Source organism: Lagenorhynchus albirostris, chromosome 21, assembly GCF_949774975.1.
Source record: "Lagenorhynchus albirostris chromosome 21, mLagAlb1.1, whole genome shotgun sequence".
NCBI lineage: Eukaryota > Metazoa > Chordata > Mammalia > Artiodactyla > Delphinidae > Lagenorhynchus > Lagenorhynchus albirostris.
The window spans coordinates 2,618,135-2,640,326 of NC_083115.1; the positions used below are offsets into that span (position 1 = coordinate 2,618,135).

The 22,192-nt window shown below is 37.8% G+C and overlaps 1 protein-coding gene across 1 annotated transcript in view; it reads left to right on the forward strand.

Annotated features, from left to right (window-relative positions):
• Positions 1-22,192, forward strand: part of KAT6A (lysine acetyltransferase 6A) — a 106,851-nt gene that overhangs the window by 46,387 nt on the left and 38,272 nt on the right. The window contains exons 3-8 of the mRNA XM_060136230.1: positions 8,055-8,163; positions 12,068-12,183; positions 12,777-12,858; positions 15,588-15,723; positions 17,057-17,373; positions 19,796-19,914. Of these exons, the coding sequence (XP_059992213.1) occupies positions 8,055-8,163; positions 12,068-12,183; positions 12,777-12,858; positions 15,588-15,723; positions 17,057-17,373; positions 19,796-19,914 (879 nt within the window). The remainder of the gene's footprint in view (positions 1-8,054; positions 8,164-12,067; positions 12,184-12,776; positions 12,859-15,587; positions 15,724-17,056; positions 17,374-19,795; positions 19,915-22,192) is intronic.

The window sequence follows — 22,192 nt, forward strand, 5'->3', positions numbered from 1 at the left end:
TCTCCCCCTACTTTTGAGAAATTGAATGGCAGTAGGTTGCTGTGACCGAAATCTTACTTAGTTATTGAGGCCATGAAATCGCTTGGTGAGATTACTTTGAAACAGTAGAGCATTTTTATATTATTAAGATTATTATTGAGCTGTGCATAGCTTCATCAGGCTCATAACCAACTCATAGTTCTTTCTGAGATACTGTTTTTCTTATTATTACCAGTTTTTCAAGGTACTTTGATTAATGTATTGAACACTTCTCAAATGCATATTACATGCTAGGCACTGTTCTTAGTACTAGGAATACAGTCCTCAACAAACAGAAGTCAGAGCCTTCATGGAGTTTACATTTAGTGGGGGACAAATGATAAGATACACATACACACACAATATTTTAATTAGTGAAAAGAGTTAAGAAGAAAAAATAAAGGCAGGGGTTTATGAATTATTGTAGCTGGTGAGTTGCTTTGAATTGTTGGAGTGGCCACAGAAAGCCTTACTGAGAAGGTGACTTTTGCGTAGAGGAAGGATCTAGGGAAGAGCATTCCAGATAGAAGGAAAGCAAATGCAAAGGCCTGGAACAGTTGACTTGTAAAGAAAGAGCAAGCAAGGGGGCTGGAGTAGAAAGTGAGAGGGAGAGAGCAATAAGAGATTAGGTCAGAGAGGCCACTGTGGGCTTGTGTGCGGGGGTACAGATCACATGGGGCCTTTAAGCTGGAAGTGCTTGGGCTGGATGGAGAGTTTGGGGCACCAAGCGACTGTTCTGATTTACCTTCTAACAGGCTCACTCTGGCTTCTGTGTTCAATGGTGTGTAAAGTCATTTGCTACAATTTTTTTTCTTGTTTTATTAGCTGTAGGAGTAGGTTTACTTTATATAGATATGAGAACAATCAGATATAAGGACTACGTTTGGACAGTTCTGGGAACAAGTGATTATATTGCATATTGTGTATCTCTATACATATTTTAAAAGACTTTACTCATGGATTATCAATTGTTCTTATTTTATCTTTGTGATACAGGATAATTGAAATCAGCTGGTAAGAGTTTTACTTGGAAAATGTTATGAATATCACTACCCCAGTACATTTCAGGTTCAAATCTTACAGTGAGCACAATGTAGTGTTAGCTTTTCTCACTGATTTTCATGCTCAGTGATATTTTGGGAATGAGAATGATCTGGAGTTGTAAGTTTTTACGCACTTCACGATATGGTTAGGCATATGCTAAAACAAATCACACAGTTAACTGATTAGCAGTTCTATTTGATCAACACAGAAAACCTCAGATTTATTTTGTAACCTAGATGATTTATTTAAACCACTTTTTTGCTTCTAGTTCATCAGCTAAAATGACTCATCCTCAAAGTACTGTTACTCTTTCCCAAATTGCACTTAAAAAATGCCCTGAAAATAATTTTTTTTTAAAACCCTGAAATTATCAATTAGTTAAAATATCACGATCACTGTTGGTAATAGTATTTCTTTATGGATTCAGTTTTGTTTTGGTAGCTGAAATATTTATTATTTTTATGCTTGGTCCTATGATGTCAAAGAATAAACATCTTCATTGTACAGTGTTTAGTTCAAGGAAATTATGGCTGTACTGCCATGTGTTACTGAAAAGTATCTGTCTGTATAAAATTTGAGTCTGTTTGGACCAATGTCTTTAATTGACTAAACAAATTGCTTTCCAGCCTGTCGTATTTTCACACTGTAAATACCAATACTGTTTAAACTTTTTATTGCTGATAATAATCGAATTGTTTTGTGTAGGGAGTAGGCAAGGTCTAAGACTATTGTTGTTTGATAAGTACCAGAATAACTGAGTTACACTGCCTGCACAGCTCCAAGTTAACCATGCAGCCAGTGTGTCTAAATCACTGCCCACCCCTTTCCCCCAACTTTAATGAAAGACTTGAATGAACTCAATTATTTTGTTTGAGGTAGACAAAATCTAGTAATATGGAGCAGTGATCATATATTAAAAATATTAACGGCAGAAATATTACAGGGAACATACAGGAACATATGGGGATAGTTTTGGTAAAGATTTCTTAGGTATGATTTTAAATAACATTTCTGCCATTAAGAACTTTATTGTCTGGTTCTAGATGACAAAGATATATGCTTGAAGACACAGATTACTGCATAGTTTTACTTTTTTAAGACTATATTTCCTATACTGAAGAATAGCAATTTGTTTTTCAGACTTCCTCTTTTCTTCATCCTTGCATGTTTGCTTCCTTAAGTATGATCTAATCTATCCCTCAGAAGTAGCAGCAGATTAACTTAATATCTGTTAATTATGTTAACTAAATTTGAGTTATGATACTGTTACTGCTCTGCCCTGTAGCTTCTTATTGTAACATAGGTTTCTCCAGCTCCACGATTGCAGGTTATACAGGATTCTTTATCTGAACCCAGCTTTGTTTCTTTTTTAGCCAGACTGCTGAAGAGATACACTGCACTTTATGTGAAAGTGGAACCACTAGTCTGCCAGTAGCAGATCCTTACATTGGACTGTGTCCATATCTTCCTAGTGGAGCTACTTTTCCATACTCTTATCCCTATTTTAAAAAGAGGGTGGGTAGGGAGAGACCCAGGAAGACAAGTTGATACACAATCCTTGATCTTTACCACTTCTCAGATGATTGTTGTTCTCTTATGGAACAAGTTCTGACATGAAGTTCTTCCCACCATGAGCTCTGATTGTGTGTGTGTGCGGGTGGGTGGTGGGGAGAGCTGTCATTTACCAATATTCTTTTCTCTAAAACTTAAAGTTTTTGCAGAACTTTCCTATCTTGGGCACAGTCGTCATTTTCACTTAGTTGAACACATGTATATGATTCTTCTAAGATCATGCTTTCCTAGCTTTTTGACTTCTTTTATTGTCTTCAGTTTTACTTTCTTCTGCTTTCAACTGGAATGTAAAACTCTTTGAAAGTGGGAGCTTTGTCTTTCTCACCATTGTATCCTCAATTGTCTAGAATAGTGTTTACTAAATGTTAAAGAATACATGCACATTTGCCATTTGGGGTTTTCTTTATTAGCAAGAACTTCATACGTAGGAAATCAGAAACTCTAACACTCCTCTGCTAACCACAATCTTTAGTTTTTCTACTTTTCTGTTTCTTTTACTTTCTGCTGGACTTTTATTTCCATTTGATCAGGATTCCTATTGGTCCTTAACTCAGACTTTCAGTTTGTCAGGCCCTGTTCTGCTTATGATGTCCAGCCTTAACTTTGTGGCCCACTGTTGTAGAAATATTTGCATTTGTATTCTGGGGAATTCCCACCCTTTAGCTTATCTTGTCTATCTACAGTTCTCTGATTTTGTGAGTCCAAGGCTTCAGAGGTGTTAAGGAAAGTTGTACAACCTTTTTGATTGGAAATACTACACATTGATTCTCTCCTATCTTAGCTTTGTGGTTAGGGCTGATTGACAGTTTTATTTTCCATCACGAAGTGATTCCCTGTCACTTTCCACACAGATTTTCAGACTTTTCTGCTCTGTAAATGCCCAAACCCATACCTATCTACTTCTCTAAGCAAAAACATAGCCTTCTATTTTAGTGAAAATATAGAGGCCACTTTGTAGGGATTTCATCAGCTTTTCTCTTCTGTATTTCAAATTTATTCTATGTTAATACATACTTTGCTGATTCTGTCTTGCCTGAGGAATGTGTGTCCATTTCCATTTTGATAGGAGGTTTTTCTGTTGTTGCTGTTATCTCTGTTCTTAAACCCAGCCAGTCTCACCTCTCAGTTTTCTCTGTCAGTTATCACTTTCTCATGGTCTGTCTAGCCAATCGCTGTCCCACTTATAGCAGGTGATTTTATTTCCTATTTTCCAGAAATAATGAGGCTATTGAAAGTGAACATCCTCGACTTTTCCCTGTTCCCACCATCCCACCTGCAAGCAGTATGCATCTACACCATTCTGTCTGCGAAGGCCAGTCCCTTTACCTGTGCTTACAAATCCATCCTCTTTTCTAAGCCAGTGTTTTCCAATAGAACTTTGTGTAATGATGAAATAGTTCTGTATTTTTGCTGTCCAAAACTGTAGTCAGTAGCCACATGTGACTCTTGGGCAATTTAAATGTAGCTGGTATGACTGAGGGATTAAATTAGTTTTATTTTAAATTTAAATAGCCACATGTTGTAGTGCCTGCCATGTTGAACAGTGTAGCCTAATCCTTACTACATAATATGTTCCTGTTATTTCTTGTTTCTTGAATCTCTTGGACCATGTGTGTCTTCTCTTCCACATTTAAATAGGTTTAGTCTTTCTCATTTGAAATAACTAGAACACATCAAAACCCTTTGTCATTTCCTTTTAGCTATCTCCTGTCTACTCTCCGTCCCTGCATGGCAGCTTGTTGGTTCCTATGACTTCAGTTCTTATCCTGTCACTGAGAAGGGCTCTGTCTTAGTGAGGTCTCCAGCTATTTCTCAGTTGTAGAATCCAGTAGTTACTTTATCTTCCCAACATTGATTTTTGATTGCTCTCTGCTTCTTGAAATTCTTGTGTCATCACTTCTCTTGGTTCTGTTTTGTCTTGGTCCTTTCTGGCCTGCTTTTCCTCTGATGCTTCTAAATGTTGCTGCTCTTCTATCCCGACTTTGTCTCACTTCTCTACTCCCCTCCCTTTACTGTCTACCCCTTCCACCTACTCCACTTACCTCCACCCTCTCACTGGGCATTGTCAGTTATCACCTGCACACTCATGTCTTTTGAATCTATCTCTAGCCTCTTTTCTAAGTTCCAAACTTCACTGTCTAAATCACCATCGGTATTTCTTTCAGAATATTCCAGAGGTACCACAGTCCTCCTCAATAGATGTTCATAATTAAATTTAACTTTCTAATTAAAATATATATTCAGAAAAGTACACAGATTGTAAGTGTATGCCTTAATTCCTAATTAAGATCCATGAAACCATCATCCAGGTCAAGAAAAGTAACATTATTTATACCTCAGAAGCCCCTCTCCAATTCATTACCTCTTTCTTTCTCCCTAAAGGTATAATCACTATCCTGACTTACAATAATATAGAACTATTTTTGAACTTTATATAAATAAAATGATATATTATGTATTCTTCTGGATCTGTTCTTTCATTTGCTGTTGTTTGTGATATGTTGACTGTAATTTATTTTCATTACTGTTTAATGTTCTACTGTAGCAGGATATAACATAATTTATTTGTGTAACCATTCATTGATAGTTATTTGGGTAGTTTTTATTTGAGTAGATTTTGGTGTTATGAATAATGCTGCTCTGCTCATTTTTGTGTATGCTTTATTATATATTGTCTGTATGTACTTCGTTTGGGTATATAGCCAGGAGTGGAAGTGCAGGATCATATGGTATGCTGTGTTTATTTTTAGTAGTTTTCAGAGTGGTTTTGTCAATTTATATTCCTATCAGCAGGGTAAGAGAGTTTCTTTTGTTCCATTTTCTTACCAATACTTACTATTGCCAGTCTTCATAATTTTAGCCATCCTTGAAGATCTGCTTCCTTGATGGCTAGTGAGGTTGAGCATCTTTTCTTATGTTTATTGGCCACTTGTATATTACATATGTATTTTCTGTTGTAAAGTACCTGTTGAAGTCTTCTGTCTGTCTTTTCCTTATTGACATGTAAGAGTTCTTTGTATATACAGTACTGGATATGAACATTTGTTGGTTAAATGTGAGTTAATATCTTCCATTCTGTGGCTTTGCCTCTTCACTTCTTTAATGGTGTCTTTCTAGTCTTGCGTCCTTCTTACTGTGTTTCCTAACCCAAATCAGTTAGCCAGCAGTTCCTGCCAGTTATACCTTTAAATACCTCTTTTGTCTCTTCTCCAGTCCTTTCATCAGTGCCTTAATGCAGGCCCTTGGTACTCAGGGCCTGGATCATAGATCATATCCCTTCCCATCCATTTCCAACCACGTACAGAGTGACTTTTCTAAACTTCAAATCTTACTCATACCATTCCTCTGTTAAAATCTTCTTGTGGTGCTTAGAGGCTACAGCATAAAGCTTAAGCCTCATGACCTTGCTTCTACCTTCTTTAGAGGTTACTTCAAGTTTCTACTCCTGGATGAAGTCTTTCCCGACGTTAGTCCCTGGTTCCTTTTCATATTTCTTTTTAAAGAAAGGCTGTGGTTGTCTTTACCACAGGCCCAGTTGTTACGACAGCTTCCTGCTGTTCATCTCTCATTTCACCGCTTGGCTGAGCAGTACTGTTAGTTTGCTTGTGTTGGACATTTTTACGTTGATGTACCATCCAACTCTCTGACTAGTCTATTTCCTTTTCAGGCTTTTTCCTCTGCCAGTCCCTTAAATTTTGATGTTTTGACCTTGGCTTTCTTCTTTCCACCTGTTCTCCATGGGAGAACTCATCAACTGTGATGGCCTTACTGCCATTTTGTACGTGCAGTCAGCCCTCAAGGTATCTGCAGGGTCTGGGTTCCAGATTCAACTGATTAGGATCCACGGTTGGTTGAATTCAAGGATGTGGAACCTGCGGATATGGAGGGCTGACGGTCTGTGACTTCCAGATTTTTATTTCCAGACCACCTTTTCTCTTGAACTCCAGATCCATGGGCATTGCCCCTTTGATGTTTCTTAGGCATTTTAACCTCATTAAGTCCCAGACTAAGCTCATACCTCCCATCTCCCAAATCCATTTCTGTATGATTCTATATTTTCTTTGAACATCCCCTTCAGGTATGCCTGCCTGTCAGATACCTCTGTGAAGCCCTTCCCTGATACCACTTTTCCCTACTTGGTCACTTCTTCCTTTGTTTCCCTATCATAGTACCTGCAAACATCTGTTCTCCCCTGTAGACTAAAAGCATCTTGAGGGGTTTGTATCACTGTCCTGCACAATGCTTAGCATATGTAGTTGAGAGGTGAATGAGAGTACCTCCAACTAAACACACCTGAAATCAGATTCATCATCCCTTTGCTTTCCTCCTGGTTTTCTTCTTTAAAATGACTCACCTTTCACAGTTGATGACATTCCCATCTTTTCAGTTAAGTTAGTCATGTTTAATTCCTATTCTATCACTTCCACAACTAGCTGGTTTCTGAGTCCATAGCTATGTTTTCCTATTCCTTTCCCTTAGCTTTGGTTCAGCTTCTTATCTTGTCTTCACCAGACTGTTGCAATCACTGTTTAATTGTTCTACTTATCTTTAGGTTTTCCCCAGTTTGTCTTCGTTATTGCTACTGGAATTATTTTTGTCAAATACAGTTGATCATCTTTTGGTTCAGTAACCTGTTCGTCTTTTCTTCAGGATAAAGTCCAACTTCTTTATAAGACATTCAGTGGCAATCTTAAAGAAGTGGTCTAGTCTTCCTCCCTCCACTCATCACGGAAGCCATATCCTTTAAGCACTAGCCTTGGCAGACTGCAAACCGAAGTTCACCTTGTTTACACTACGTGTATTGCCTTTCTCTCCATCCAGTGCTGTGGAGGAACCTAGAGACCTAGGTTTAAACCTGCTTTTAACAATTACTATCTGTTGTCCTTGGACAAGCTTCTTAAGATACCATAGCAACATGTATTAAGTACTGGCACTTAATATGTGTTATCTTCCTCGTTCAACCCTTCTCCTCCAAACCAAAGTCGCAATTTATCTTTCCCATTTGTACAGAGCTCTTACTGTTACCTTTCATTATTCTTATTAAACATCTTATTTTTCTCCTACATCACATGCCTTTTAAGGGCTGATACTATGATTTCTTGTGCTTAATTCAGTTGACGTTTTCAGTCTTAGGTAATGGATTTGCTTTGCCTAATCCACACTGTATCATTTAGTTTCTAAGTGACCAACATGATTGGGATATGATTTTTTGGACCAAACTTGTCACTATGGGGACTGTTTGTAAAGGCCCAGCCAAAGCAGCTTGGTAAAAACTCACCTACTTTGTTGGAAATTCAGGAGGGGGATACATTTGTCCTAAAATTATATGTAACTCTCGAAGGAATTTACAACTGTAATTGTAATGTCTTTATACTAAAAAAAAAGCCCAGTACCTGAGTGAATTGTGTTTTTCTTTACAGCCAGTTGCTGAACCAATCCCCATCTGTAGTTTCTGTCTTGGTACAAAAGACCAAAACCGAGAAAAGAAGCCAGAGGAACTAATCTCCTGTGCAGACTGCGGCAACAGTGGTATGTAGCCCTTGTGTCCTTGTGACAGGTGCCCTCAGGCGAGAGGATGTTTGACTGGAGTTTGTACCCTTGGTCCTTAAGAAAGGAACATTTTAATTTGATTCTGGTTTTAGGTACCTGAGATGAGCTTCTAGATGAGGGAGGGATTTAAATGTATAGTTGAAATGCTTTATTCAGTTAAGTTAAATCAGGCCTCAGCTGTTATTGTTGTTTTTATAAAAAGCTTTCCATAGACTTATTTTTTTCTGTTGATCTTTATATTTCACTATCAAACATCTGTTCAAATCACAGCAATCAGTTAGAAGTTATTGCTGGTTTCTTTAATAATCACTACTTATCTTTCTTGATTTATGCCTCAGGCTTCATGAATAGAACCAGGATGATAACAGATTTGTTTTTCTTGATAGAAACTTACATATGTCACATTGGGAAATAGAGCGTTGACACTGCAATTTAGTGAGCTGTGTGAAACTCTGGGCTCTAAAAAAGGTTTTGCAAAGAGTCTCCTAATTTGTCAATTCCAGAGATAGTCTTGGTCTGCATTTTAAGAACTTAAGAGGCTTTGCAGTATCTTTAATCATTGGCTTAATAGTCAGTGTTTTATACCAGTGACAAATAGGATTTAGTCCAGAAAGCAGAAAACACACTACATACTTCAACGGGAGAGGAATTTAATACTAGAATCAGGTTTTTGTGAGATCGTTGGAAGGGCTGAAGAGGCAAGCTCTGGACTGGGCCTCAAGGACTGATTCCTGGGACGTTGCAGAACTGGCCCACCAGGGAGCCACTGCATCTGCCTCCATCTGGAAGAGGTGGAAGTGGGAAGTACTGCCGAACCGTTGAGTTCTGTAGCTGGTGCTGAAATACTGAATTCGGCCGTCGTCACAACTGCTTCTGGATAGCTATGAAGGTGGAGAGTAGACACTGGCGTTTTCATAACTTTTCATTAGAAAACAGTATCAGGAAGAAGATGGTCTTTGCTTCATTACTGCCTTTCAGAAATCACTCAAACACATCCCATTGGTAGAATTTAATTCGTATCTAGAGCCTAACTGCAAGAGAGTCTGGGAAGTATAGTCTTCAGCTTTTCGGTTTTTATGTATAGAAGGCATTAGAAGGAGGTGGGAAGAGATCTTGAGTAGTGGTGACCATATCCAGCATAATACCACAAACCAAAATGAATTCTGGGTGGTTTCACAGTTAATATAAACCATAAAATCATAAAAGGTTAGACAAAAATATAGTGATATGTCATACAATACAGTGATTTCCAAACTATTTTAGTAATGGAACCCTTCAGAAATCTTATGAGAACTCAAATATATAAAACAGATAAAAATGAATCTGCTTTAGGTGAGGTAGGAATGAAATGGGAGCAGGGAGAGGGTTGTGTTGTAGCCCTGCCTTCCAAGAAGCATTATATTTGAGGTGGTCTCGGAGTTTCTGTAAGATAGGGAAGAGCGTACTTTGAAAATCTTACTATAGAGGGGACTTTTAAAGAACTAGTAAGATAACTATTAGTTACCATTGCTATAGAAATAAATTACTACAAAACTTAGCAGCTAAAAGCAACAACAAACAGTGTTTATTTCATGGTGTTTCTTTGGGTCAGGAATTAGGGAGTGGCTTATCTGGGTGGTTTTGGTTTGGGATCTTTCATGAGGTTGCAATTAAGATTGCAGGTCCTGTGCTTGTGTCATCTGAAGGCTTTCATGGTGACTCATTTACCTGGCTGGCAAGTTAATGCTGCCTGTTGACAGGAAGCCTCAGCTCTTTGCCCTGTGGACCTTCCCATAGGGCTGCATGAGTGTCCACAGGTGGCGGCTGATTCCCCCAAGCGGGTATCTGAGAGAAAGAGCAAGGTGGAATTGGCAGCATGTCTTATACTTACCTTAGAAGTCATGCTGTCATCTCAGCAGTATCCTGTTTGCTGTGGGAGAGAACTACACAAGGGCGTGAACTGGTGGTGTTGCCAGGAGGGCTGCTTGGAGCTTGGCTATCAGAATAACCAAGGAAGAAAGTATGGACATGGTCAAGTATACGAAATTTGGTATTTTTCAAATTGAGAACTAAAATACCCCAAATTTTTAAAAGCAAGAATTGTTTGAGAAAAATAATTGCATTAAATATGGCAAGGGGCCAAAAGCTCTAAAGTATAGAGCGTGTGCTTACATTCTAAACGTGAAGTCTGGGGCAGAGCCTATGAATAGGCAGTTCACACGAGAGAAATTTAAGAGTTGAGCGTGTGAAAAACGTTCTACCCAAATAATAATAGGAGCGCACACCAAAGCAGCAGCGAAGTGTTACTTTATAGCTTTTATAGAGCTCAAAAGATAAGAGAGCCCAAACTGGAGCTGATAAAATTGTGGTGAAGTATTTGTGCTTTGCTGGTGGCACTGGGTATTATATCATAGGACTTGAAGCATGTTTTGGCAGAGCAAGTCTACCTCTCAAGCTATAGCAATGTTTATTTCATCTCACCAACTCCTCTTTCAGGAATTTATTCTCAGGAATTAACTTAAAAGAAGGAAAGAATCTATCATCATGAAATAATTCACTTTAGTGATCTAATAACTGTTACGGGTAATTGTCTAAATATTTGCAACAGGGAAATGGTCAGGTAGCTTATAGTGTGTCAAGTCAGTGGAATATAATCAGTTTAAGGAATGTAAATATAAAGTTTGCTTGAATAAAATAATGAAGAAAAGCAAATCAAAGCCGTATATATTCTATAATTAAAACCATGCAAGGGCTTTAGTTAGTTTACAAAGGAAGAGTAGGACACGAAAATGGCTATTGTAGGATGATGAGATTATGGGTGAGGTTTTTACACCTCTTCCATTTTCCTTGGATGTTAGTGATGTTTTGGTGATAAATTTCTTATCATCTCTTAAAAGAGAAAATTATTTAGGGATAGAAGAGAGAGGAGAGAAGATAATTTAACCAACACTTGCTCTCACTGAAGAAAAATAAACATAACGAATTTTTAGAGGAAAGGGATAAATCTTTTCAGAGTTAAGAGCAAATTGGCTACCCTAAGTTTTTGAGAATCAAACTGATACTAATTTTCGGGAGAGGAAACATTTTTTTCTGTTACTATTAATTTTGATCACAATAGAAATATTGCTTAGGTTTTAATTTTAGCTTGAGTGCCTTAAATCATGAGCACATAACTCACATTTATTTATTTATTTATTTATTTTTTGTGGTACCTGGGCCTCCCACTGTTGTGGTCTCGCTCGTTGCGGAGCACAGGCTCCGGACACGCAGACTCAGCGGCCATGGCTCACGGGCCCAGCTGCTCCACGGCATGTGGGATCTTCCCGGACCAGGGCACGAACCTGCGTCCCCTGCATCGGCAGGCTGACTCTCAACCACTGCGCCACCAGGGAAGCCCCATAACTCACTTTTAAATGATGGCATTTAAAAAATATATTTTTTAGTTGTAAAAGTAACTCATGTTATTGTTTTAAAAATGAGAGCACAGAAGGGTATAAAGTAAAATGTAAAATCCTTTTCCTGCAAAATATTCATAGCTCTATATCCTAGGATGTTACAGTTGTAAACAGTTTTTGTGTTACTCTTCCAGAAATGGCCCAGGTATGTTTTGTATTCATATGCATGGGAGCATGTGTACACACATAGTGCTTTAATTAATGCGGGCTTAATAAAAGTTTGGAGTTTGTCAAGCTTTTATTTTCAAATTGGGGAGGGTGATGTATTTAGCACGCATAAAACTGAATTGAGTGCCCAGTCCTGATGAGGCGTGTGTGGCAAGCTTCCAGGGGCTTCTTGTTTTCCTTGATGTTTTGGTTTAAGAAAATTGCCTTTTTCTACCTCATTCCTTTAATACAGTTACAAAATGATTCTTCATTGTTTTGTTTGCGAACTTTCCCCTTATTAGGTCATCCATCCTGTTTAAAGTTTTCCCCTGAGCTAACGGTTAGAGTGAAGGCCTTACGGTGGCAGTGCATCGAGTGTAAAACGTGCAGCTCCTGTCGAGATCAAGGCAAAAATGCAGTGAGTATCTTCGTCTTCCAATGTGAATATTTCATTTATAAGTAGAATGTACAACTGGCATTTTCCTCTAAGTTTGGTTGGTTATTTTCAGTCACTTGGTCCAGCAGAATTTAGAACAGTAGCTCCTTCAGTAGCTCCATCATTAGTTTAGAATAGTTGCTCATTGACACTTGGATGATATCTAGGTAGTTTCTAAAGCACCTTAATTGTATGTTTGCAGAGAGACTAGCTACTTTAAAGAAATACTGGTGAAATTTGTTTGAGTGATATGGAGGTATTCATTTAGGGATGGTCAGTTATATTAATTACAGTCATCCATTTCTCTTCTTTTATTAAAACAGACCAAAGTTAGCTTGTATCTGGCTACTGGATAAACTTAAAAATAATAAAACTTTAGTTCTTTATTAAAGATGGATGAAGCAAAACTTTTTGCTAACTCAGGCTGTCCGTTTACTCAACTAATACAAATTAAGGGAACTTTCATTATTATGGTAACTCATCTTCTTTACGGAAAGGAGCTTCCTAGGTTTCATGAAGTCATGATCCTGACATGTTTCACAAGGTTGAACCGAACTGTTCTTTCTCTCCTTTAGGATAACATGCTCTTTTGTGATTCCTGTGACCGAGGTTTTCACATGGAGTGTTGTGATCCGCCACTCACCCGGATGCCAAAAGGTAAGACATACTTTCTGAAATCAGTCTGGCAATATAAAAGGGCAGGTTAGTGAAAGCGCTTTTTAATCTGCTTTGTTAGGATGAGAGAATAGTTTGCATCTTTCTATTTGGTGTTGTATAAGTAGGAAGAGAGTGGGCAGTCACCTTAAAGGTGGGGATAGTCTTTCTGTTTAGGCATCCTAACATTCTTATGTGGTGTGGATTTATTATTAGTTTCCTCTGTTTTCATTATTTAAGTATCCATGGAGGGTGAAGGTGTTCATTTATAATTTTTTGCCAGCTCTATAGCTAGAGGGCAAAATACTTGCCTCCTTATGTAATAGTTTGAAATATCTATTTCTTGAAAGGAAGAAGTGAAATTGTATTAGGTCATGTTGATTATATCACAGCTCATCACTTTTGAGGGGCTTAAAGCTATTAGGGCCTCTGATTTATCGAAAACCTTAAAAATTTTATAACATTTTGCAAACAAACAGGTGCCCAAATCAGAAGAATACAGCTTAATAATGTTATTCTATTCTTTTGACTCCTGTTCCTTGAAAGGTATTTAGTTGGGATACAGTTGCCTGTTGGTTGGATTTCCATCTTATCCTATGCTTATAGTTTCTTAAAAAAAAAAAATCATTAGTCTTCCCTGCTTTGTCTTACCATAAATTCCATTCTCAACTCGGATTTTGTGATTTATAGGTTTCTTAAGTAAAACGCTTATGGGATACTTGATGTGTCTGTTTGAAGAACTTTTTCCTGTTGATGGAAAGGGACTCAACCTTAGTTACAGCCAAGTTATTCCACTTTAGGATTTTACTTGAGTCCCTCTGTGCCACTATTGATTGTCACCTTTTGAAGAGCCTACACTTATATGTACTGGAAGAATAAGTATCCCCCATTTCCTACCTCTTCCATTTACTTGAAATGTGGACAAAAGGCCTTCTGAGAATCCTTCAAGATAGTAAAGATTTTCTTAGGACTTCATTCCTGTGTATTTAATGCCTACAAAAGAAGTTTTATGGAAGCTTAAAGCAGGCAACATTTTATTTTGAAATAATTTCAGATTTACAGAAACGTAGTACAAATAGTATAGAGAGTTCTCATTGTACCCTTTACTCAGCTTCCCCTAATGTTAATAGCTTACAGTTATTGAAACCAGGAAACTAACATTGATCTGATGTGATTAATCTACAGACCTTATTTGAATTTCTGGTCCTGAGAATCCAATCCAGGATGTCACATTACATTTAGTTGTCATATTTCCTTACTCTCTTCCAGTCAGTTCCTCAGATTTTGTCTTTCCTGACCTTGACACTTTTGAAGAATACTGGCCAAGTATTTTGTAGAAAGTCCTTCGTTTTGGGTTTGTCTCTTGCTTTATCGTGATTAGATTGAGGCTATGCAGTTTGACAGGAATACTAGAGAAGTGATGTTGTGCCCTCTTAGTGTATCATAACAGGGGTATATTATACTGGTGTGTCTTATTACTAGTGGTGTTAACTTGGATCACATGATTATAATGGAGAAACTTGACAGACACCTTAAAGTTACTCCTTTTCTGCTTTGTATCTCCTTTAGCATCAGTCATTGATTCGTGCATGCACCACTTTTTACTGTGGTGTTTGTCTACATAGTGATGAGTTTTCTATTTCCATCATTTCTTCTACATTTACTAACTGCAATTCTGCTATAAGAAAGAGTGATCCCCAGCTGTGGGATGATCTGAGGTGATGCCTGTTTGGCAGACTTTGGTTTTTGCTGTCAGAGCTCCCATCCTGGCTTCTGAAGCTGATATGGATGCCCTGGGGTGGGCACCACCTGGCTCCCACGGGCTCCCAGGTTTGACTCTATCCATTTGGAGTGGCTTGGGGACCCCAAAGCCTTTGCTCCTGTTGGTTTGTCCCTGGCAGCAGACAAAGCCTCGTGCTACCCTCAGTTTTCCCCCTTTATTTCTTTTGAAGAACCAGTTTTTCACGGTACTTGTCCTGATTGTTTTCATAGTGTTCAAATCTGTATTTTTGTATGTAGGGGGAAATAATTTTCTCAACAGTAATTGTTAATAAATACTGTATTAAATTGTCATGAAGGAGTTCTTGTTTAATAAATGGACATGTAAAAACAACAAAACCCACCCAAAAAAAAAAAAGTAAGAGTGATCCCTTTCTCCCACTTATTTATTTATTCAGCTATTCAAATCATTATGGACTCATGGATATTTATTTTATTCTATGGCTTATAGTCCATTGCTGTGATTATTCCTTTTTTTCTGGATTGACCCAGATCTGGCTGTTGGGAGTTCCTTCACGTTGGCTTCTGGGTCCTTTTCACATGCCTTCATCATCTGTTGAGCTCTTCTTTATTTCCTGGCACCACAAGCTGTTCCAGGTTATCTTGTATTTTCCCAGCTCCAGTCCTGGACTCAGCCATTCCTCTATGGGAACCTGGCTTCTTTTCTTGCAGAACAGTAATTAGAAGCCCGTATGTGGGTTCTGGGTATAAAGTGAGGATCAGTGGACTTCAGCCATGTGTGGCCTTCAGGATATTTGTGAGTCTCTTCCAGTTGTTTGTAGAATTTTGTGTGTGTATGTTTTCATGTTTATTTTTCTGGGGGGCTTTTATCAGATTTTCAAATTAGAGTCCTTGACCTGAAAGAGGTTAAGAACTCCTGGCTTAGAGTATCTGAACTCTTTCATTGTATTTATGTTCATTATGCTTTTATGTGGAATTTTCTTTCTTTATAGGCATGTGGATATGTCAGATATGTCGACCTAGGAAAAAAGGACGAAAACTTCTACAGAAGAAGGCGGCACAGATAAAACGGCGCTATGCTAATCCAATAGGACGTCCAAAAAACAGGTTAAAGAAACAAAACACGGTGTAAGTTGTACTTGTGGCAAGGTGAGGGGAGAAGAGCGTAGGGTCTTCTCTGTAGCACAGGATTCACTTGTTTGCTCTGCGAAAAGACACGCAGTTGTCACAGCTGCCACTTTTATGTAATAATAATGGCTAACTCTTCCTGAGCCCTTAATAAAGTACCAAGGCATTCACTGTTCTAAGTGCTTGACATGTGTTAAATCATTTAATTCTCCCACCAGCCCAGTGAAGTAGGTACTGCTGGTACTCTCCTTTTTCAAAGGAGGAAACTGCAGTCTAGAACGATTAACTTGCATAGTTTATAGTAAGTGTTCAACTGAGGTTAAAACCCCAGTAGGCTGGCCCCAAGGTCTGGCTCTAAACCGTTACCTTAGATTGCTTCTTTTACCTAAAAAACAAGGAAGAAAAAAATTACGTTATGGAAGCATTTCACAGATTCTTCTCTTGATGTAATCTCAGTAGTTTATTTCTGTCATATGTACAGATTGCTGGATAGCTTCTCCTATTGAGGTCATAGCTAAGTCCCATTTCTGTGTCCTGAAGTAAAATAATGTGAATTTTCATCTGTTAGCAGAAATCAGGGATATAATTATCTCTTGTGGACTAGAAAACTGGGCTAGGTTTGGAGGAGGTGGGGCAAGATTAAGTAGCTAATTTTCTCTTTTCTTTGGAGTATCTTTACAGTAATTCACCTTTGATGATATATAAACTGTCTTTAGGCCTGTCGACCTCTCACAGAATTTACCCACCCTTTGTACACTTAAGACGAAGGTGGTATAGCTGAAATGAGTGGGCATTAGCAGCTTGAAATACATAGAACCAGTATTGTAGTTCATATTTTAAATCTTAAATCAAGCTTTAACTTTCCTGTAAAAAGATCTTTTGATTCCTGACTTGCAGAGAGTAACCCATCCTTATGTTTAGAGGTAAGAGTATAACTCTGAGTTGGTGCAGAGATCCTTGGACTTCATACCTGGAAAGGTCTTAGTTTTTCTCTGGTACAACTCTCATTGTATAGATGAAGACACTGTTGTTTAAAGAGAATGTGATTTGTCCAAGATGTGCAGCTAGTAAGTGGTAGAATTATGACTCAGATATGCCCTCTGACTCCTGACCTAGGATTCTTTTCTCTATAAAATGAAAAGGCTTCCCAGAAATAGATGTTTCTAATAACATTACTTTTTAGTCATATAATATTTACAGTTTATGGAATATTCTTAACAATATAGATTTTTAAAATATAGTTTTAGGTTATTTACTGTGTGTTATATATTAAATAGAAACCATATAAAGATTTCTTTTTAATAGTTTCCCTTTTCCCTGTCTGATTCTTTAGGTCAAAAGGTCCCTTCAGCAAAGTTCGAACAGGCCCTGGAAGGGGTCGGAAACGTAAAATCACTCTCTCCAGCCAGTCAGCGTCGTCATCAGAAGACGGATATCTAGAGCAAATAGATGGCTTGGACTTCTGCAGAGATGGCAGCGTCCCCTTGAAGTTCAATAAGAAAACCAAAGGGCTCATCGATGGCCTTACCAAATTCTTTACCCCTTCCCCTGATGGGCGGAAACCTCGAGGGGAGGTGGTGGACTACTCTGAGCAATATAGAGTCAGGAAAAAGGGCAACAGAAAATCAAGCACTTCAGATTGGCCCACAGGTAAAAGCTGTTCACTTAGAGACAAAAAGTGTTCCGAAGTGTGTTATTTGGAATAACAATAGTTATCTGGAGTAGATTCATATTTGATTATTAAAAATTGGTCTTGGACTATAAGAATGTGCTAAAGATATGTATGTAGGTGATACTCAGGTGATAACTGTGGCAGGAACTTAGAGGCTAGAGATGAAGTTGGAGAATGGGCAAGTAGGAGTTTTAGACAAAAGAAGATGCTTTTTGGGTGGAACCACAAAGAATCTGCCTACAGAAATTTGGTGTATAACCTTGACTCAAGGATAACTTTATGTAATATTTCATAAATTACAAAATAAATGATGTGATGAACATCAAGATGCTTACTTTATTCCTGGAAGGAAATTGCAGAGTATAGGTAAATATTGGGTTGGCCCAGAAGTTCGTTTGGGTTTTTCCAAGCCTGAACGAAGTTTTGGGCCAACCCAATAAAATGCTGATGATATGAGCATAAGTGAAAGACCAAATTATATGCAAATATGATGAGGTCATTGATTTTTCTACTTCAGATCTTGGCAAATACAGTTGTAATTTTTCATGGAGTATACTTAAAAAGAGAGAAAGAGAACCACAGCTTCACACCATTTGCTTATGTGTCAGGCTCAGGTCCCTAGTTTTCAAAGTAGAAAACATCTGTGGAGAAGAGTTAAAAGTATAGCAGATAATTCAAGTCAGAGGAGAACATTTTGATGAGCTGTCCAGATAATTAGAGCTGGTCTTACTGAGTTGCGAGAGCCTAACCTGTGAAGAAAGTTAGAAAGGGCTCTTGGATCACAGGGCCGAATCTGTAGTGTCTCATGTGCTGCAAGGACTTCCTTAACTTTTATTTCCTTCCCCGCAGTGTCCCATTGGTGATTGTATTCACTTCTTCATCATTCCTGCTTATATCAATGATTGATTGGTCCACTGCAGGAGAGAAAAATCCTCATCCTTGTCAGGTCCCCCCTTTTATGCTGTATTGATTGGCTTTTCACCTGAGTGGCAATCAACTAACTACAGTTTAAGCATTTAAGTACTTTTCATGTCTTTATCAGCCATGTAGACTGTAGATAAGCTCCACGCTGAGTACATTTATCTAAGAAAATATGCAAGCCATTTAGGTTGGATTTAGGAAGGAATCTCTTAAAGCAGATCGTGATAAAAGACATTTTTGAATTAACCATTTCACTGGTGGTGGATTATTAGAAGAATCTACTGGAAAGTGTTAGAAATTATTAGAGCAAATGTATAAAGTGTATGGAGAACCAGTATTGAGCTTTAGGCATTGGTATGAGCTTTTGCTTTAATTGGCTCTGTCATTTTCTTTATGAATTGTAGAGTGTAAGAAGCAATCTGCACCATCTGACACAATGCTACGGAATACTGTGCTAGATCTGTGCCTGCATCGTCTGTGTCATGCACTAGGGGGCATTAAAGGCACAGAATATCTTCAGATTAGATATGTATTTTTCAGTTTAGGAATATTGTCAAGAGTGAGTCCTTGTCCTTCTTCTTCTTACACTAAATGAGTAACTGTATGTGCAATTGATTTTTAAAAGAGAACTGTCTGTCACTAATGGGGTTTTTTCAGCCATACTCATACAGAGAGGAAGTGAGACCACATCAGTGTCATCTTCAAATGCAAAGGATAGTGATCTAACTTAATCCCTCAATGCTCCTTTCACTCATTTCTTTACCCATTTGAGGAAGGTGCATCATTTAGTGTATGCTTATTATAATTTGTCATACTTACCCAGAGGATTACCACCTGTGATACTCAGGCTTTGGAGTTTGTGCTTTAAAAGGGTACCCAGAATGTGAGGGGAGTTGGTAGTACTTGGCATCAGTTAAAGTAGCTATTTGAAATACATCTTTTTGTTGAGATAAGAATGTATTGGCCTTATGAAGATTGCGGAATCATTGAGCATTTTAAAAGGAGCAAAATTTCCTTGTTTTGCTCTGAAGTGATAAAAATTATGTCTTGCTATAACATAAACTTCATCCAGACTACCAAAGAATGAAGAAGCAATATTTGCATGTTGACATGTTAAACTCATATTAAAAGTTTTATATTCATGTTATTTCAAAATAGACTTCATACTTCTTAGACCCTTTCCCTGTTCTACTTTTATATGTATGTATGTATATACTGAAATATAATCTCTTTTAATGAAGTTTAAGTTTAGTTATTTAGCTAGTATTTTTAAGCAGCTTTAAGTCAATTCAGGGTTTTCATTATAAGGCAAGATATAATATGTACATATTGTTTATTGACTGGTATCTTTCTGGGAGTCAGTTTAATGTTATCCTCTTCTCTTTTATATAAATAATATTAAGACTTTTGAAATTTGTTCTAGTTCATGTACTAAACTGAAGGTAGCATTAATAACGTGAGCCCTTTCTTAATGTGCAGACAATCAGGATGGCTGGGACGGCAAACAAGAAACTGAGGAACGGCTTTTTGGGAGCCAGGAAATCATGACTGAGAAAGATATGGAATTATTTCGTGATATCCAAGAACAAGCACTGCAGGTAAAGTTGAATATTCAGATGGGACAAACAGTTTGTTCATGGATGAGAAACAGAGGATTAATTATATTGTGGGTAAAGCAGTAATAGCAATTTATTTATCCATCTGATCTGCAAATAGATGTGGTTTGTGCGTGTGCATAGTTTGCTGGTGTTCTTTTCAAACCCATGATAACTGCTTTGGTTTTGCAGATAAACACATTGCTTTGACTACCAGTATCAAATGAGCTTGGTTTATTTATCAATATTTTCTGTCTTATGTATGAAGAAGAGTTTAGGATTTTACCAACAAACAAAAACCAAGCCTCTCTCAAGTGATAAAACACATATTCATTAATTCAGGAAATATTTATTAAATGCTTCTGCCTTAATCCTTTGTTAACACGTAGCAAGATACAAATGTACAGACACAGAACCTACTTCTGTGCCAGATGCTAGAGATGCCAAGGTAAATGACAGGATTCCTTCTCTAGCCAGGAGAGACTTGTAAATAGATAATTTCCTTAATGTGAAAGTTTAATTATAGAATACATGGAATTTGGGGAGTATGGGAGGCAAGTATGTACTTCTTTCTTTCTGGGGAGGTCAGAGGAGGATTCATTGAGGGGAAATAATACTTGAGGTGGTCTTAAGAATGTATAGGAGTTTATCAGGATGACAAGGAATGGGGTCCCGTATAATTAGAAGGAACAGAAGTGTGAAGATTTGAAAATGGGGGGAAATGTGACGAACATAGGGTGTAGATAATGGCAGAAGAACAGATTGGAAGAGTGCAGGGGTAGATCATAAAGGCTCCTTTGGATTGTGTTTATTTATCTTTTGTCTTTTCCTCCTTTGCCACCAACTCACTGTGTAAGCCAAGTTGAGTTCTGTCTCTTTTCTTGAAATTAAGAATTTATGAGGCTGATGCTGGGGATTCCTGTTGCATAGGTGAAACTCTTTGGATTAAGAGACCCATTAGTGAATAGACTGTTTATGTAGAGTATTTTTGAAAAATAAAGACAACAGTATAAATATTCAGCAAACATTTACTCGGCATTTCACCGTCTTATGATTTAACCAGGTATGGCTTTGAGTCAGGTAGATCTGAGGTCAAGCCTTGGTCTGTCATTTACTAACTTCTACTTCAGGCAAGTTGCTTAACCTCGGAAGGCATATTCTTTTCCGGACAATAAGTAAAAAAAAAAAAAAAAAAAGTGTTATAGGTACTGTAGTAGAAAGTTACATGATGTTCAGTGGGAATTCAAAGGAGTTCTTCACTTTTTAAGAACCTTTTTTTTTTCCCTGAATAAGTTGCAGACATATGCTAATGCCTTTTATTCCTGCTTATTTGTGTGTATTTCCTAAAAACAAGGACGTTCTTATACTTGACCACAGTACAGTCATCGCATCAGGAATTTAACACCAATGAAGCATGTTACCTAATCTGGAGATTTTAATCAAATTTCACCAGCCGTACCACTAATGTTCTTTATAGCAAAAGGAAAAATAAGCCATGTCCTGGTCCACTGTCCAGTCTAGGATCATGTGTTTCGTTTATTTGTTGTGTCTCCTTAGTCTCCTTTAACTTGAAACAGTTTCTCAGTCTTTATCTTTCACGCCCTCGACATTTTTGACGTGTGCAGGTCATTTATTTTGTTAAACGTCTTACAGAGGTGACGTGTCCTCGTCAGTGTGTCATACCAGGAGGCACGTAGTAGGTGTTCGTCCTGTTACAAGTGATGTTAACTTGATCACTTGGTTACAGTGGTATCGTGCCTTGTTTCTTCTCTGTGAAATCATTTGGCCTCTGTAATTATTAATATGTATCTTGTGGGAATACACTTTCTGTAAATATCCTGTTTCTTCTCAAATTTTACCTGCTAGACTTTGCAGGTTGCTTTAGATGGAATTAGATGATTTTCTAATTCCATCATTTATTTTACGTTTATTAATTGGCGTACTGCTGTAAGGAAGAGCTTTTCCTTCTTCCTGTCTATCAGTCTATCTATCCATCCATCCATCCCTCCATCCATATGTCTATCTGTCTATCTATGACTTGTAGATTCTTATTTTATGAGTTATCTTATCATTTGTTGCTATTGATATTTATTTTGATGCTCAGATTGTTCCAGATTTGGGCAGGGGGAACCTCAAGCCAGCCCCTGTGTCATTCTGACGTGTCTCTGTCATTTTTCCCCCCACACAGATTGAGAACATTTATTGTGATTTTAATCTCTACCTCACCCTTAACTTTGGTTTTTGTGTGTGTGTTACTTTCTCCAGTTTATTCATTTGGTGA